A 20167-nucleotide genomic window follows, 5' to 3' on the forward strand; every position below is an offset into this window, starting at 1 on the left:
CGCGGAGCGGCTGGGCCTGTGAGCCGTGAGCCTGCGGCGTCCGGAGCCTGTGCTCCGCAACGGGGTGGTGGGGGGGGAGGCCACAACAGTGAGAGGCCCGCGTAATGCAAAAAAAAAGAGCTGACCACCAGTGCCTAGGAAACAGTCACTGATGAGGCCCAAGGCTACAGAGTCTCTGCAATAACCACTGGACAGACTGTCAAGGCATAAAAAATAAGAGGAGCTTGAGGAATTTGGTATTAAACACTGACTTGTGTTTTTAGTGATAAAATAACAAACGAAGTTAAGAAGATTGTGACATTTATTTAGTTCCAAGCCTAGGGAGAGCAAAGACTGGAAGAGCTGTATTAACCCACTAGTACAAAGTTTATGAGTATCCTCATAAGGATAAAGAGGAGTGGTTTGTCAGGAGGATACAGGGCATTTGTAGATTCCTACACACAGAGAATTAGAGAGGTCACACACAGTTGTCTTATTTCCCTTAGATTTTTTCTATTTTTTAATTGTCCAATTTTAAAAGCAGAAAAATAAAGAACTAGATGGCAGCAAAAGAACTGTGCCTCCCGTATTTGAGGATGTTGCTGATATTCTAGTAAGACAGACAAGCTTGCCTTACCAGAAATGACTTGTAATAAATTCTAGGCACCAGGGTTTAGTACAATGAACAAGGCAGCACAGAAGGACCATACATATTTTTTGCAAAGAAAACCCATATTCATGATTGAGCTTTGTTAGATATGTCCCCTAAATTTAATATTTTTTCCAGAGCTAAAACAGAAGAAACAACTCTATTAGATTTAACCTTCAGATGTCTAGAACCTTCATCACAATACAAAGCAAAGTGATTATTTTCCTTTCTGTAATTAGCTTTCTCTGCTATACTTTTTGAAAGGAAAAATCTCAAGCATGCTAGGCTTTTTGCCAATTTCATTTCTGGCATAGTCTGACTGATTTTAAGTTTACTGTTCTAATGATACTCAAGAGTTTTAAAATTCAGGCTCAGTAAATAGGACCTGAATAGAGAGAAAAAGTTATGTTGGAAAAAAGGAAATTTATCAGTGTGTTTGTTTAAAAAAAACAGAAATTCTTTTCTAATCTTCAGTAGTTAACCATTTTTATGGAAACAACCAAGTATTACTATATGACAGAACAGTAATGTATGAGTTAGAACTATGCAGCCATTAAGTTTAGTGACTTTTCTTTGAAAGATAATTGAGATGAGTTTGCTGAGACAAACTGGTTTTATTACTGTCTCACTGAGACTTTAAATAACAGAGCTAAAGGTTTTTGTTTTCTAGTGTCTTACCAATAGCAGGCTCTCTATTCCTTTGTGTCCTTTACTGAAGAGTATTCATTTTGAGGTTATTTTTATCTGTTAATACAACTTTTACAATTTAAGGGTTTGTCTTCAGAGCTTTCTTTAAAGGTTTTTATCTAGTTTAAATGGGGCTTTTTAGTATAAACTGAAGAGAAAGAATGCTTCAGTTGAAGATATCTTTTTTTTTCCTCTATTAAGGTATTTCCTCAATTAATTGTAAAGAAAAGACTTTGCAGGAAATATAAAAAGCTTATCTATGATGCTGTTTTTGGACTTCCTGTTAAAACACAGATTTAGGGCTATGTCAATAAAACATGTGTGTTTATTCTTTCTATATATTTTTAAAAACTAGGCATTTCACAGGTGTACCATAAATGACTTTAAAACTGGGATCAATTTGAGGTGCAGTAAACAACTGGCATATGTGTCCTTTGAAATAGGGCAGGATACAAGCACTTTATATGACTAAAAGACACATACTGTTAGCCAAGTCACCATGGAAGGAAAATATGTAAAATGTAAAAGGCGATGGAGAGAAACTGCAGGTGATTACTACCTTTGTAATAGGTTCATTGATATATACTGTCAGTAAGATTGGACAAATACCAATTGAATGAAACAATTTAAAAAAATTTCAAGTAGAAGCCTCTATAGATCGTTCCTATTTCTCCAAGTGTTTAAAAACAAAACAAAGGTGTAGGGTGGGGAGGAGAATAAAACAATAATTAAAGTCTCTCCTGATGATCACAGTCAGGCCTGAATTAGTGACCTCACAGGTCAAGTGCAAAATCTTGAAGTACAGAATAGAAACCACAAAACAAGTATTTACTGAGCACCTACTAAGTAGCAGGAACTGTTCTAGGATTAAAAAAAAAAAAGGTGAGCAGGAAGGATAAGATAAGACTATGAAGGAGAGAGTAGACTTTACATGCAATTATTAGGTCATGCAGAGAAGGAAAAAAAAAAAAGAGAAGCAACAATTAAACAAATATTAGAAGAAAATATTCCTGAGCTGAGAGAAGGCTTGAGGCTTCAGATTGGAAGAGCTCACAAGAGGTCCAGGAAGTGAGGTGGGAGGGGTAGACTTATCAGACATCTGATAAAATTAAGGAACTCTAAGGATAAAAAGAAAAAAAAAAAACCCTCTTAGTTGACAAGCTTTTAGCTATAAAGAACGAGTTCCCCACAAAGGGGAAAAAAATCAAACTGGTTTTATTATAAAATCCTAGTCTGCAATAATAGAAGCTAGAAGACAATGGACGTAATAGTTACAGGCTAATGAAAGAAAAGGACTATAATCCAAGAATCGTACCCAGCAAAATTACCATTTCCTCTGCCAGAGGAAAAGATGATATTCAATAACTAAAGTATATCACCCAAATACATTACCTAAGGAAGATATAGTGCAGTTCACAATCTTTACCACTGTACATGTGGCCCTAAACAGGGGAATGGCTGGAAGCAAATGGTGGTACATTCACAAGATGGAGTATTGTGAAGTTAATAAAAAGAATGACTTCGTGTTTGTAGCTGGGATTTCTTCTAAGACACGCAGACATGGAAATGAAGGATAGTTTATACTCAAATATCCCCAGAACCAGGAAGCATGGCACACCATGCCATGAAGAGCCACACGGGGAAGGACCAGGATCAGTCAGTCAGGAGGCAGAGAGGGAGAGGGTGCAGCATGGCCTAGAGTCTTTATTAACATTTTCTGTGGGAAGGAATGGGGGAGGCAGGGCAGGTACACTGAGTAAGTTTGGGATTGGATTTTTTTTTTTGTGGGGGGGGGATTGGATATTTTGAATAATTTCAGTAGACTGGGCTACAGGGCTGGTTCCTAGCTGCCTGGTACCTGGCTCTGGGGTGGGTTAGGGCAGGGGGAATACTGGCTCGCGTGTGAGAATTTGATAAAGGGGATGGTTGGGGGTATGGACTCTGGATTGGTTGTCTTGTATACTAAAGGCATGCTTCCAGGGGGGGTCCTCTGCTATCTCTGGGAATTAGTTCTGGAAGGGGCAGTGTCACCAGGATCGATCAAGAATCCAAATGCCACAGTATCAAGGATACAGAAAATAAGAAAATGTAGTCAATACAATTGGCCCTGTGACACTCTGGCATCATATTAAAGAATCCCTGGGGGTGATACTAGTGGAGACTTTTAGCGAGCAGGGCATAAGTTGCACTAACACTGTAGAAAACATTTTACTAAGAGAGTAGAAAGGAAGAACACAAGTAGAGGTGTAAGGAGTCCTTGCAGGCCAGCCTATGACTAGATTTTCTATTTATATGGCATTAACCAAGAAATAGGAAATTCTTGGGGTCTCCGACAATATCTAAGTGGAGTTGGAAAGTGTGCTAAAGGTATGATATATAAAGATAGCAGGTCCAGCAGTTGTTCTGTTGGACAGTATGAAATGATACATTAGTAAAGTATATGTAAGACTAGTGGGATTGTGTGTAACCAAGGAGAAAGAGTGGTTGTGGTGATCATGGTGGGAGGCACAAGGTGAGAGTAGGAAAACGCCTTGGGAACTAGGCGGTCCTCTCCCCGAAGTGCTGAGGGATTTGACTAATATGAGGCAAATGCCTCCAGGGAAAGCAATAATCTCCATTAATTTAGAACACAGACAGCAGTAACCTCTACTAGATTTCTCTTTAGGCACAGGTATGGGGGGTGTGCCTTTTGGCAAAGAACAAGGAGTAGGATCATGGGCTAGGCAGACAGTAGCTCAGAAATGTAGTGGGATCCCTAATACCGAAGGAAGAAAAGCAAAAATGTCCTGTGTACAATTTGTGCCTTAGGAGAGGCAACCCATGTGTTGCTGGAAGCGGAGTTTTAGTGTCAGAGTGAAGTCATCTCCAATGATGGGCACTTGGACTAGGAGATGCCCTCTGGGATACGGGCCTGGGGTATCCTTTCCCAGAGGGTATCCACTTGAGGTGATGTGGGGTCTCACGTTTACCATGTTTGGGTCTTCAGATTGTAAATTAATGAAAGTATACAGACCAATAGCAATAAGGCCAACAGTCAACAGGAAGATGAGCAGCTGCACTGAGAGGGTTTTTGTTTTTGGTGGAAGTTTCAGCTCAAATGGGTCCTCTATCAGGTAAACAGCTGTCTAGTATATAGACAATTTGGTTAATGCGGCCCTTGATCTGGCCTCCAGCCCTTCTGGGATGAAGGAATGATGAAACATTTATAAAGATATGGGAAGACATTATAAAAAAGGTCTCATTTACAATGAGTCTTTATATACATGGAGGCAGTGCACATCCCCTTTAAATATAAGGGGGAAAGAACATTTTTAAAAGTTGATGTGAGGTGTAAACTGGCCAAAGGGCCTTGAATTAAGAGAGATTAAGGCCTAGAGCAAGATAGAGACCCATTTAGGGGGTCCATTTACCTGAGTGGAATTTGAAAAAGAGCTGTTTGAGACCATTATGTCTCTTAATTAAACTGGCTGATACCTACAAGGGATGTGAAAGTTCTATTGAATACCTTTTCCAAGAGATTAGCATTGTGTATTTTTAGAAGAAAAATGTATATCTTAGTTATTATCAATAACATCTGTAACTCTAAAAGTAATATGGCGTGCAATTGGAAAGGCCTTGTATTGTGGCCTAAATATATATGGAGATGTGTGATTTTGATTTATATTTTGGACATCTGTGAGGCAAGAGAGTCCCAGTTTTGTTAGCTTTTTTCTCCCTTAAAGGGACAATTATAGGCAATGACCCAACAGTTTATAATAAATGTGAAATGAGGCTACTTGTTGGCCAGGGCATCAGAAGTTTGGTTGAGTGTGTTGTTTCTTGGGTCCCATCCTTTATTAGGGACATCCTGGGTAAGAGATGGAAAACAGCAACATTTCATTGAGCTCCATCACGTATGACGGTTAGCAGTGCCATTTGCATAGTCTCTGTACTCCCATTGCTGTTCATTCAGTTAATCCCAAGTGGATTCTGAGCAGCCAAGTGATCTGGGGGAGGGGTGACATCCTCCAGCACCACGGCATTTAACAAGGGACTGAGGACAGGGGAAGCCACCTCCTCTTGCAGGTGGAATATGCCAGAGAGCTCAGGTTCGGCTCCATCCTGTCTAAAGAGGCCTTGGTAGCTGTGCTGAGTTTCTGGTGTATTGTTTCTACGACCCAACGCTTAACAAGCAGTTGGGTATGAAAGGTCACAGGCTCAGAGTATGTGAGAGCCTCTATTTTCCAGAGAGCTCAGCATGTATTTTATTTGTTGTTTTAATGGAGCATAGTATGAGGCTGAGAGGGCAGTTTCTTGCATCGTAAGCCCTTGGACAACTTATGGCCATCCTACGTGGTCTAGAGATTCCAGGAGGTATGACAAGAGGTTGCCAAAATTTCCTTGGTGAAAGACTCCTTCAGGGCACTAACGGGAGTACCTACTGATTTTAATTTGGAAGTAAAATTTGTAAATAAAGAATATGTTGCCTTCAGAACCCCCAAAGTACTAAAACATGTTGGACCTGTATACCTTAAATGTATATCAAATGAGGCTCCTTGGAGGAGGATATCATCAATGTAACATCACACCCGTGCTCCTGGAAAAAGGTGGATGCAGTTGAGATCTTGTCTGCCTAGATTGTGATGGCAAAGCTGCTGAGGTACCCAATGGACAGTCTGGAAAAGGTGTATTGTGTCTCTGAAGTGAAGGTGAACAGCAGCTAGAGGCTGGTGAAATAGGCACTGAACAGAACATGTTAGCCAAGTGTACAGGGGCAAAATATTTACAGGTTGTTGACTGAATAGAATCAGTAATTTCAATAATATTGGATATTCAAAACTACAGTGAGGTACCATCTCACACTGGTCAGAATGACCATTATTAAAAAGTCTACAAATAATAAATGCTGGAGAGGGTGTGGAGAAAAGGGTCTCACACTGTTGGTGGGAATGTAAACTGGTGCAGTCACTATGGAAAACAGTATGGAGGTTCCTCAAAAAACTAAAAATAGTGTTGCCATATCATCCAGCAATTCCACTCCTGGGCATATACCCAGACAAAACTATAGTTCGAAAAGATACATGCACCCCTATGTTCATAGGAGCACTATTTACCTAAATGTCCATCTACAGATGAATGGATAAAGAAGATGTGGGATAAATATATATATATATATATATATATATACACATACACACACACACACACAGACATATATATACACACAATTAAAAAGAATGAAATAATGCCATTTGCAGCAACATGGATGGACCTAGAGATTATCATACTAAGCAAAGTAAGTCAGAAAGAGATAGGCAAATATCATATGATATCACTCATATGTGAAATCTAAAATACAACACAAATGAACATATCTACAAAATAGAAACAGACTCACAGACATAGAGAACAGACTTGTGGTTGCCCAGGGGGAGGGGGGTGGGGGAGGGAAGTATTGGGAATTTGGGATTAGCAGATGCAAACTATTATATATAGGATGGATAAAATATAGTTCCTACTATATAGCACAGGGAACTATATTCAATATACTGTGATAAACCACAATGAAAAAGAATATGAAAAAGAATATATATATGTATAACTGAGTCACTTTGCTGTACAGCAGAAATTAACACAACATTGTAAATCAATTATACTTCAATAAAATTTAAAAGAAATAACATTGGATATTGAGTATGGGGGCCCCAATGGATGGGACCACATAATTAATGTTGTAGTAATCCATCATAAGGTGGCATTTTAATCTTATTGCTATATAAATTCTTTAGTATATTCATTTAGTATATAAATTTTGGATTTTCAATTACATCAAATTATAAAACTTTGCTTTAATATTATATTTATGTACATATTATTCAATTACCTTTTATTTTCTGTTTTTGCTTTTAAATCATTAAGTAATCTACAATTAGCATTATGTTTGCTAGACTGGTGTTTGCTTAGTACCTAAGATTTCAAGTTCCTGTTTTTTCTCCCCTTGAGCTTGTATCCACCTAAAGTGGCAGTCAGTTTTTCTGTTCTCTTCCTGTTTCAGGCTTTTGCACCCTGAAGGTGCAGTCTTTACTTTCTTTTTCTGGCTAATAAGAGGGAAAAGGGGAGGCTGAAGGGGCCAGGTGTTTCTGGGCAACTTACCCCTGGGATTGCCCCTGTCCATGGAATCATCAGTCCCTTTCTCACACTGCCATCTTTTTTTTAAAACGTACAGAATGGCTTGTACCTCTAGATGACTAAAACTTTTCCTTTTTTTTTTCTGTTGGGTGTTTACCTAATAAGCTTCTATTGGTCGCTAGTGGCCTCTCTGTAAGCAGTGACCCCCTTCTCTAGGGTGTCCTAATCAACCTTAGAGGGGCTAGGGTCTACATCTAGGAAAGCAACGGTGGCATCAACTTCATCTTTTACATTTTTTGTTTTGAGCATGGGACTCTTTGCATGTTGATAAGCAGCAGCTCTTATGAGGGCCCATATGCATGGACCAGGGCTTTGTATGTTTAAAATTAATTGGATCAACTCTTCAGGTCTTGGCAGGGGATATGCTGGAACCTGGTGCTCCTTTCCCCTCCCCTCCTTCTTCATTAAACACTGAGCACCAGGGTCTCCAGGGATGGGACCTCTTATACCCTACTAGTGTGGGGAACGGATTGCTTGCGACAGCAGGAAGCAGACATAGCAGAGAAGCTTGTGACCTGAACAATGCTTGTGGAGAGCCATGATCTCCTGAGAAGACCCTCACACCAAACCCACAAATGGCCCACAGCACATAGGTGAGTGCTCAGGTGGAGCCATCTCCGACTACTTTGAGGAACAGGCTGAGATTTGACTCAGAAAAGCTCAGAGGGGAAAAGGAAAACGGTTTATGGATGCCTACAGGAACATGTAATGTCGCAGACTCGAGGTACTGATAAGGCCTCATTGGTTGTCGGCGCTGCCCAGTCAGTGGATTAGACTCATCTCGTGGCTCTAGGAGGGTAGTCATTCCACATCCCCAGCAGATGGACCTTTTCGAAATGTACCAGTTACCTATATGTATTTGCAGTTTGGAGAAAGACTCCTTTTTTCTTAAAATTAAAAAAAAATTCCAATTTCAATAGCATTCTCAAAGATTGTAAGAATCCTCACCAAGTGAGAAAAAGTGAGAGTAAAATGGTCAGGGCTTAAGAAGATCAACTATAAAGTAAACGTATGGAAAACGTTTGGCCAGAAAGGTCTGATATGAGGCCTAGCACACACTTAAAAACTCAACAACTGTATACTTGGTATTCAAGCTCACAAAAACCTCTTTCACTAGTCTCCTATTGATAGAATCAGAAAGAAAGGGAATATAAGATTAGGTTCATGATAATCACTTGTGGGTTATGACACAAGGAGAGTAGAAAATAAAATAGAAATTTTATGACATTTCATGTTTAAGCCAAATTCCCTGCCAGGATATTTTCTGCTTTGATGAATGAAGTAGGACTTGGTCACATCTTAAACAGATTCATAGAAGAGTAGTTTAAGCTGCCATCTGATGCATTAAAATAAAGGACACATGGTATTTTCCCTAAGCTAAATACCTCCTGTGATGCACTTTTTAGATTGTGGAAGGCAATGAGTTCAAGAAAATTTAACATAAAGCTAGACAACGGTTAAGTAAATGAAATCATTGCAAAAATGGAATACATAAATAACAATAAACAAATTTTGATGTTAACTTCTCAACTATACTTTTTGATATAATCCTCAGTAAAATCATTCTTGAAAGTGAAAATGAGCAAGGTGATGGTACAACCAGCAGAAGAAAGTCAGTGCTGATAACCTCTACGTGCTCATCCTCTAAGACTGCATCTTATTGTTCACACAATCTGCTCAAGTTCCCACAAAGGGGCTACCATGACCTGTCTCCTTCTACTATAGCTACATGGGCTGCGGCAGACACCAGCAACTGGGATCAAGGAGACATGCTCTGATTAAATAAACTATATGGAACTCTGTTGCAGGATTTCATGCAACTATTAACCTCATTTTTAAAAAAAGGAAAAAAACCACCCAAATTCAGGGCTAATTTAGCTGTCACTGGACAATTAAAAAAATAAAACAGTTCTGTTTTAAAAGTTTCATCAATAGAGACAAAAAGGTACTAAGAATGATAGTCATCCTTCCTCATCACTGCTGCTCCAGGCATCTTCAAATGCTGGATTTAACTGTGCTCTGGTTGAAGTCTAAAAAAAAGGGGCAAAAAAGAAAGACTCAATTATTCTACCTCATAATTTTAGGCTCACAATATAGTTATGAAATATATCAGATAAAAAGCAACTAGATTATTTTTGAAGAAACTATATAATTGCTAATTTCAAACCAAAAGTTAACAAAAGAAACACCCTGCATACAATATAAAATAATGTAACTTCATTTTAAATAGACATATCAGACTTTATCTAAATTATCTGTTTCCTTCAAAGTAGTTACCTCATACACACACACAGACACGCACAGACACACAGATACAGAGACACACACGCTGCTGCTGCTATTACTTAAGGCATTTTTACACCTCTTTGGAGTTACCCAGAGAAGAGGGCACATTAATATCCATGTGGCTAAGGCTGGACTCAGGTCTATTGTCTGCCTTGAGAGCCCAAATTATTAATGTGAGCAACTTTTTACAGCTTGGATGGACCTGATTTTTATAAATAAGCAAATATCCACATGTGGGGAATAAGGTGTTCATCAAACAGAGTAATATCATTTTTGGTATTAAGTGGCGAGGTTTATGTATGTATGTATGTATGTAGGTATGTATGTATGTAGCTAGGAAAGCAGTTGAAAAAGGCAGGTAAAATGTATTGGAAACGGTAACATTTTGTCATTAGCACATAGGTTTCCCTGGGAGATTTCTGTGAAAGAGAACATGCATTAGATGGTATTTATCTAAAATAACAAAACATCACAGTACTCTCACAACTTTAAAGCTGTACCTAATAAACGTAATCAGCAACAGAGGAATTTTAATTACCTGTGGTATTTCAAATCAATTCACTTGTTTGGGGAAATTTTTTGAATGGCTAACCTTCTTATTCTTTGGCAAATGATTAAAGGACTTTAAAATGATCTCTTTTTTGAGTATCTGGGCATTATGAGCCACGTGTGCTTCCTACTCTGCAGCTTTTATGTCTGCTGCCAGTTTGTTCAGACTCCAAATCCAATAATGTATTAGTTCTTAGATTATTCTTAAATTATCTTAGATATATTACCTTTTACAACATATAGCAATATTTTATGTTAAGGGTAGCCCCTACTGTATGTCTGAGAATGTTCATTTCCTTTTGATGAACATGATGATCTAGACTCTTAAAATTCAAACAATGATAACAGTAGAAAAAGTGGGTGTTTGCAGTAAATTCCCCAAGTATCATCCAGGACAGTCAGAAAACAATATGTGAATTTAGGTATTCTTTATAGTTGTTAAAGCTTAGATCTGAGTCCATTACTTAGTCTAATGGTGGTATTGTCACCATTACTAAACCTAATATTGGCTATCGTCACTTAGTTGCACAAACAAAATTCCATTATACCTGGTGTCCAGATCCAAAACTATTACCAAACCTCAGCAAACTATTCACTTATTTCTAGTAGCAGTCCACTGATTTGCAAGAGTAACATACTGAAGACTGTTTATTTATTCTTTCATCCAAGTGTTTACTGAATTTCCTACCTTTCTGGGTTTATAATTTAACTACCAAGTTAGGTTATTTAGTGACAGTTTATTTAAAGATGTATTATCCTTAGGGGTTAGGTGATTATTCTTCCCTACTCTAGCTCTAAAAGCCTTTAACTTTGCCTTAGATATCTACCCCAAAATGTCCCTGGGTAGAGGAACCATACAAAGGCCATGGCTTCTAATTTCACTATGGAAGCCCAATATGTAACCTATTAAACATTTAAATTTCATTTTAAAAATCAACAGAGAAGCAAAATTATATTTTAATGTAAATTATTGTTGCTATGGTAAGCAAACAAAAATAAGTGAAAATTGGAAAGGCAGTTGCATATAAATTTTACTGTTTATAGCAGTAAAGGATAACAATATGAATATATTACAGTTATTAGAAGTACATTTTATTGTTAAAAAACACACATAAAACATCTTACTTGTAATTGAAAGCTGCAGTAAAAATATTATATATGATGTGGTACACATATACTGTTTGAGACCTACTGATCAAGTTAACTACCATCTATTACTTCAGTTTTCTCTACAACATCTCCTCCTAGTGGACATTCTTTCTATGCTTGAACATATCCATCCAGCCTGCCTGTTCTACTGACAGATAGTTGTGAATGTTATGGAGACAGGGAAGCATGAGTTTAAAGGGGATCTAGTTCAGGTCCATGTAACGGGAAGGAAGAACGAAACCAAACTGGACCATCTTCCACACATGCATCTTGATAAATTCTAAATTTCTTACTGGTAATTAGTGGAAAATCTTTATAGGTAGAATATAGGGTTGTCTCAATATAGCAAGTGATTATACATTTACACAAGTGGTAAATAAAACAGGTACATATTGTGTAACTGTCAAAATAAAGTAAGATTCTTGATGAGAGGTCAGATTTAAACTGTAATATAGTCACTCTAGAGATCTCAGACAGGAAAAAGTGAGTAGGAGTTACATAGGCTTGCTTTGATTGTGACCAAATGTTAGGAAGAGGGGGCAAAAGGAAGGCAGATTCCTCAGAATATAACAAAACAGCCTGCCAACTGAATAATAGGATTTATGCTTAAAGACCATAAAACCTGTCCCTATTACCCAATGCCCTTCAATTTCTTATGGTAGAACTAAGTTCCTCCTCTATCTTGGATATCAGAAGAAAACACCCCTAAGGGATTGTATCTTGGTTGATGGAGAAGTAAATCTCATTTCAAGGGTGGATTTGAAAGGAAACCTAAGAACAATTTTGCTTTGATGATTCTGATGTTTGAAGATATCATAAACTTGTCTCACATCACTAATGACTGGCAGAACTGGGATTCGAACACAGTTACCAGTATTACTACTATTTAGTTTACCTGAAACTACAGACAAAGTGAGTGTGTGAGTATGTGCATGTGTATGTTTTTGTTTTGTGTTAGGTTGCCTCTCTGGGGAACTGCAGCAGTCCTTCATTTGATAGGTGAGATGAAAATACTTTAAAATATGAGTTAAATAGTAAATATACATGTAAGGAACAGGGTCTAGTGTAGACAGACTTCTCTACTGGGATCTGCATCATGATCATATTCATGTTCTACCTACATTCACAGAAATCTTTCAAACTAAAATTTTGTGGAAATAATCTTAGCACCTACCATTTTATATTAATTTGAGAATGGTGCCTATCTTAAAGCATATATACAGTGCATTTTAAAAGGTAAAGTTTCATAGCTCTAAAGCTTAACTATAAAGCTAACTTATTTTTTGTGTACCTCTGTTTGATTTCTACTTGTTCAGCTTAACTTCCCATATACAAAAATTCTTCTAGATGGGGAGTTCAAACTATCACTGTAACTATATAATGAGGAAATACACCATCAGAGTCACATACTCTCTTTATAAAATAAGCAATTTAGTTTTCTTCTAAATAATACCCATTTTTCATACGCAAGTCAAAGATGATTTTTTTTTTTGCGCTGGCCTCTCACTGTTGTGGCCTCTCCCGTTGCGGAGCACAGGCTCCAGACGCGCAGGCTCAGCAGCCATGGCTCACGGGCCTAGCCGCTCCGCGGCATGTGGGATCTTCACAGACCGGGCCACGAACCCGTGTCCCCTGCATCGGCAGGCGGACTCTCAACCACTGCACCACCAGGGAAGCCCAAAGATGATTTATTTCTAGTTTTTTTTTCTTTATAGTTTTCATTTGGTGAATGATTGTTAAACTTTCTAAAATGGCCTATAGTATTATGAGTTGGATTTAATGTATATAGTAATTCCCAAACAGCAGGACACAGTAATTAAATAATAATGCAAAATCAATGGCTGAACCAAATTATTTGAACATATTAAGCTTTGTACAAAAAAAATTCAGTATTTAAAGCAGGTGTACACTAAAACTAATCAAAGCCATAATAAATCAAATTAGACACATGATGAAATCTGGAAAATTTCACCTTTAGATAGCTTGACAAAAAAGTTAAAAAATTCAGAGGCTACTACCTAAGACCAGAAATCATGTCTTATTTATCTTTGTTTTCCCACCACATTTTTCAGGTTCTTTATTCATACTGTCATATTTGTACCAGTTTATGCTCTGAGATAGGCACTAACAGACTGCTGGTAGAAGTGTAAACTGATAAAATTTGATAGTGTGAATAAAGAACCTTAAACATGTCATACATGATAACTCAAGAGGTAACACTACTTCTAGGAATCTAACCAAAGAAGTAATCAGAAATGTAAATAATTTTTGAACAGATATTTACCTTGATGTATTTATAATGATCAAAAGAAATGTCTTCCAATAGGAAAATATTTTAGTAAATTATGGTAAATAAATGACAGAATTCTATATTATTAAAAACAATATTTACAAATACTTATTAATGACATGGAAAAAGTCTTAAGCAGGATGCCAAGCTGTATGTTCAAGCACAATATTAACCATGCTAAAAAGTATGCACAGGAAAAAACAAGAATGAAGTCAATCAAAATGTTAATAGTAATTAATAAACTTCAGAAATTTATGTTCTTCTCTTACTATTTTTTTGAATTTTCCAAATATATTATACAGGCAAATTATTTTTACAATCACAATATAGCAAGAAATGCTTTAAAAGTTTCTCTCATATAAAGTAAATTAATAAAAACTTTTTTTATGATTTAGAAGTCACTGTTCAATTTGTATAAATAATATTTACCTCCTCATCATCAGGAACTGATTCATGTAAGGATGGTATCCAAGCAAGAATATTGCAGTCTCTGCTACCGCTATAAAGTTCCTATAACACAAAGCAAAGATGTAATTGTAGGTCACTTTAAAGCTGGTGCCAATCTGAAATAAATGACATCAATTTTTAAATGATTATTTCTTAGGTTAGATTAATTAAGATTGCTTCTATTTCTACTCCCCAAAGAAACTGGGCTGATGTTTTTTTCTGCTTGTTTAAGATGTAGTAAAGACTTGTTTTGTATTTAAAAATAGTATTAGGATATGTTAACATGTTGCTAACATGTTAAAATTCACAAAAACAATCACTGTAATTTTTAATCAATCATAGTATCCTTTTTCTTTTTTTTTTTTGCAGTACGTGGGCCTCTTCTCACTGCTGTGGCCTCTCCCATTGCGGAGCACAGGCTCCTAACGCGTAGGCTCAGCGGCCATGGCTCACGGGCCCAGCCGCTCCGCGGCATGTGGGATCTTCCCGGACCGGGGCACGAACCTGTGTCCCCTGCATCGGCAGGTGGACTCTCAACCACTGCACCACTAGGGAAGCCCCATAGTATCCATTTATTTCAAGTGTCAGAGAATGAGAAAAAAATGGAAGAAATAAATTTCGTCCTTTTCTGTCAATAACTGAGCTTTAATAAAGACTTCAATGAAGAAACCATATGAGTTTCTAGCTAAAATAGACCAAAAGTTCAAAAAAAGAACTCAACTAAAGAGCATTAAGACATATATGCCATGCTTGCTGAGAAGCTTATTTTATAAGCAGCTTGGGCTGATGCACAGTCAATGTCAATGTCTTTATGGATATGCTGCCTGCACGTACTGAACAATGTTCATTCACCTCTGCACAAAACTTCAGAAATATGTTATATTGGCTAGTACTGAAAATATTCCTATGCAGCAGTCAAATAGATATGCTCCCATACAGAGGGTATAAATTGCTATAATCTTTTCAGAGAATGAAATCAACATGTGTCAGAAGTTTCTATATGCATTTCTAAGAAGTCATGCCAAAGACACACATGAAATTCAAGGATATTATCATCAATATTATATTTATAATAACAAAAATAATAATAATTTTCCAAAAATTATTGTCCAGGGTAATGATCTCTAAATTTATGCTGCATTAATATGATGTGATATTACATAATCACTAAATTTATTTTTGAAGAATATTTAATGACAGTGGAAAATATTCATATTGTCAGGAGAAAGGAGCAGGATGTAAACCAAATAGTCATAGTGTGAAAAGAAAAAAACAGGATGTAAAATACTAGGTCAATTTTTTAAAAACCTACTAAGCAAAGAGGAAGGGCTAAAAAGAAAAAAAAGCAAAATGTTAAGTGGTTATAAACCTCTGACTGACTAAATGTTTATTTTTCTCACAAATATATTTCTACACAAATATTTCTAACTATAACTTTTTTTTCCTGTTCTGGCAGGAAATTATTTAGTTTTACTGTTACTCATCTCAAAAGCTATTTGAGGCATGGTACAATTAGTATTTTTCTAAAAAAAATATGTAAAGGTTCTGGGTAAAGGGAAAATAAGATTATGAAGTGATTTATAGGAAATATAGATATAATGAGAATTAAGTAAATTACATTTAGTTACACATTATCAGATTTCCTAAATGGAACAAAATTCTACAGACTGCATTGTTAAATCTAGAATGTATGGTTACACTAACTATGGATGATGCAAAGATATTTTCATATGCTCAGTGCCCTAGAGCAATTTAGTTTCCTGAGAAGATATATACCCAAGATATACTAAGGTGAGATAACCTTGTCTTATGTTTCCTCATGATTAAATTCAGGTGATGTATCTTTGCCAGGAATATCACACACTTTGATAATTTGATTAAGCTGATGTATGCCAGTCTTCTTCAAGGTAAAATTACTCATTTTACCTTTGTAATTAATATTTTGTAGGGTGTTACCTTGAGATTATGTAAATTCCTCATCAGACTTTCAATTTATTACTTACTAATAGCAGAATGGACTCATGGATCCCTATTTTAGTCAAAGGGAAATAATCAATTATTATCATTATTTATTTTGATGTTGGGTATATATTTTCAAATTTTTACATTTATGATAGAATTACTATAAATATCAATTTTATTTTCAGATAGTGGGTTGTGTGTAACATGTAATTGGTTAAAAGGGTTCTGATGCTGAATGGAGGCAAAAATACTACTCTCCTTTACTTTTATAATTCAGATTTATAATTATTTTCCTTTTCAGAAATCATAATAGATGGAATGGGATAAGAGTTGGAAGCTTTCTGATGTAATGCAGTGATTCAAATCTTTCTTAGGGCACAGCACATATAGAAATGGTATTTGTCACACTTCCCTGGTGGTGTAGTGGTTAAGAATCCGCCTGCCAATGCAGGGGACACGGGTTCGAGCCCTGGTCCGGGAAGATCCCACATGCTGTGGAGCAACTAAACCCGGACACCACAACTACTGAGCCCACGCAGCACAACTACTGAAGCCCGTGAGCCTAGAGCCCGTCCTTTGCAACAAGACAAGCCAGCGCAATGAGAAACCTGTGCACCACAACAAAGAGCAGCCCCTGCTCGCCACAACTAGAGAAAGTCTGCACACAGCAACGAAGACCCAATGCAGCTAAATAAATAAATAAATAAATAAAAGAAATGGTATTTGCCAGGAGGCAACTGGCCCCAGCTCTCTGGCTATCCTAGGCTTGTCCCAGCTATTCCAGGGACTAAAGGGAATCAAATATCTGGACATACTTTCAATACATTCTAGGAAGCTCTTATTTGGTGGAAAGCAACAACTGGTAGTCAGAATACCTGTGTTAAAATCTTGGCTGTGTCTCTAAGTGACTCTGGATAAGAAAAGAGGTACTGTATTCTAAGAATTTCTTTGAATGGATAATCATGCTTAGTCAATCTACTTGCAGATTTGAGGCAAGTCACATCACCCCTCTGGTTGCCTTAGTAGCCTTTTCCCAGAAGTAACACTAAAAATATTTAATAACTGGTACATCAGGACACTGGCCAATCCAAAGAGATACTGGACATAGAGAGGGAGCAGGGTCTGAAGGTCCCTCTTAGTTACTGGGTCTAGGAGGCCCCAGGGAAGGGGGTGAAGCTGGTGGTCACTTAGGGGGCTTAGTACAACAGCTATGTAACAAACAGCAGGATATGAATTTGAGTATTTTAATAATGGATACTGCCATGCTGATGTGTGCTGGCTGAAAAACCAGCCCTGTATATCTTACTTCACAGCGTCAGATACAAATTAAGTAATAAGTATTAATGAATGAATGAATAAGGTGATAAAGTCCCTCCTAGCTCTAATAACCCATAATATTCATTCTTTCAGTATTTAATTTTCACGAGCCTCATTTTTGTTACCTACGATGCAGGGAAAATACCAACAATCTTGCTACATTAGAGACTCATTTAAAGGAGCATATGAGGTAATCTGTGCAAATGTTCTATGAAAAAAACAATCTGCTCCATTGGTGAGATGAAAGAGAAAGGTTAGGATGTTAAACAAACAAAAACCATAGGTATTTAAGAAATTATGTAAGTTGCATCAACACTAAAGTAGACTTATTAGTCATTGGCAGAAAATAAGAAAAAAATAAACAAAATTTCAGACATTCACACATACGTAAATCAAGATACACAAACCATATTTTGAGATGAGACACATATGTTCCATTTTTTCCCCAAAAGCTCGTTTGCAAGAAATTATTTTAATTTGCCAGAGATTTTCAACTGCCAAATAAATGAAGCCCATATACAAAAGAAAGAATTTATCCCAGTCAAGTTGCACAGTATTATATTGATTCACAGAGACATCCTATGCCACCTAAAAAAAATCTATCCTCTATTTAATAAACTCTAGCTCAGATGTGGATAAAAAGTATAATTCCTTAGAATGAAATTGCAATTTACTCTTTTGTATACAACTACTCTGGCAAGCTAGCTACCCGAACATTCTAAATTCCCCTAAATATCATTCTTACCTGGAAATTAGACTGAAATACACAGCAGTCAACACTTTTATAATGTCCCTTAAGCATAGTTATCTGTTCTCCTGAGTAAACTGTATAAACAGCAATGGTGCTACCATATGGTACAAAAACAAATTCTGAACTGCAGCCACAGGACACAGTGAATTTCAATCCTTTTCTACTGTCATTACATACTTTTCCATAGTTCACCTGTAGGATGTAAAAGCATAAAGTTACTCACTTAAATCTGAATTAAAAAGATAACAAAGATAGGAAAAAATATTTACTTAAAATATTCTACTATAGAAATGACTCTAGTAAGTCTAAAAAAAAAGATCAATGTCCTAATAGGAATAAGGGCCAATGACATAAATGTACATTTCATATACAAGGGAAACACAAATAGTAAAAAGACCCACAAAAACAAATGTTCACATTTCAACTGTGATAGAAATAAAAATGCAAATTAAGGCAACCTTGAAGAATCATTTTAGACCATTTAGCAAAAATTTTAATAAACCATTGAGACACTTCAATACTAGTACAAGTGAGGTAAACGTGTAGGTGGCACCACAATTTGATCATTCTTTCTAAAAGACCAAATGGTTTATTATGCAACAAAATATAAAAGTATACTTTATATATATATATATATACACACACACACACGTATATGTATATACTCCCTCCAGAAAAAAAAATTATATATATACACACATACATATATAATATATATATATTTTTGGAGGGAGGATAACTTTCTTTTTATTTATAACATTTTAAATTATGATAAAATACACATAACATTTGCCATCTTAACCACAATTTAAGTGTACAGTTCAGTGACATTAAGTATATTCACATTGTTGTGCAATAGTCACCACTAACCACTTTCCATCTTGCAAAACTGAAACTCTGTACCCTTTAAACAACAAAGACATTATTCCTTGACCTAGTAACTACTACTGGGAATTTATCTTATGGAAATAATTAAACAGCAAAAAGGTACATGCCGAGAGGAATTCAATTCCACACTATCTAGAATGGCAAAGTAACAGAATAGATGTAAATTCCTAATAGTGTTATATTAACTCTACAGTTTATATAGAAATTTAAAAAATCATAAGTATGAAAATTATGCAGAAAATAGGGATAAAAGCTAAGTATAAAAAAGCAAAGAACACACTGTGTATACTACAATTGCAGCTTTTTATAAATAATTGTATATTTGGAACAAAAACAAAAATTCTACACCTGTAAGTCAAAGATGCAAGACCAACAACATCCGCATCACCCGAGCAGTTAGAAACAAATTCTAGGCCCCATCGCAATCTACTGAACTAGAACCTTCATTTTAACAAGATCCCTAGATGTCCTGTAGGTCCATCAAAGTCTGAGAAGCTTGGGGATAAAGGTTTACTTCCTGGTGATAATTTAGACAAGAAGCTTAGGGTAAGTGTAAAACCAGTATCTAATCATTTAGGAATTATAAGCAAGCATATCACCAATATCTCCCTTCACTATGGCTAATACTGGAGTTGAAACAGACAGTGAGTGATTTGCCTTCTTCTTTTTCTAAAGGTTGGGTGGGAGTCTCTGTGTGTGTGTGTGTGTGTGTGTGTGTGTGTTTCTGTGTATAAACAAACACTGAGGCTCAAATGGATATATGCTGATAATTGTGGATACTACATTTGGCTTACCCACCCTCGAGGTTAACATGTGACAGAAATGAGCACATGTGTTCAACTATCTCAATGCAGGAGCGGTACAGTGAAATGTTAAAACGTTAAACTTATAATCAGTAGACTTGGGTTTTTGAAACCCACTCCACCCCTCCTCTTTTTTTTTTTTTTTTTTTTTTTCCTCTTATGAAGCGTGCCTTCCTTCTTTTGGTTTTTTTCTTGTTTTGTTTTGTTTTTTTTTAACATCTTTATTGGGGTATAATTGCTTT

At 36.4% G+C, this 20167-nt stretch overlaps 1 protein-coding gene across 4 annotated transcripts in view; it reads right to left on the reverse strand.

Annotated features, from left to right (window-relative positions):
- Positions 1-8683: 8683 nt before the first annotated feature.
- The window catches only part of ERCC8 (ERCC excision repair 8, CSA ubiquitin ligase complex subunit), a 59140-nt gene continuing 47656 nt past the window's right edge, over positions 8684-20167 (reverse strand). For 3 of the 4 annotated variants that reach the window (XM_007453229.1, XM_007453226.1, XM_007453227.1), the window contains 3 exons: positions 18229-18426; positions 14187-14267; positions 8684-9513 (listed from right to left, as the gene is read on the reverse strand). In XM_007453229.1, coding sequence (XP_007453291.1) covers positions 9445-9513; positions 14187-14267; positions 18229-18426 — 348 coding nt within the window. In that variant the 3' untranslated portion in view covers positions 8684-9444. The remainder of the gene's footprint in view (positions 9514-14186; positions 14268-18228; positions 18427-20167) is intronic. The other variant, XM_007453228.1, reaches the window with a different exon arrangement.

This window comes from Lipotes vexillifer, unplaced genomic scaffold, assembly GCF_000442215.2.
Source record: "Lipotes vexillifer unplaced genomic scaffold, Lipotes_vexillifer_v1.1 scaffold366, whole genome shotgun sequence".
Taxonomy (NCBI): Eukaryota; Metazoa; Chordata; class Mammalia; order Artiodactyla; family Lipotidae; genus Lipotes; species Lipotes vexillifer.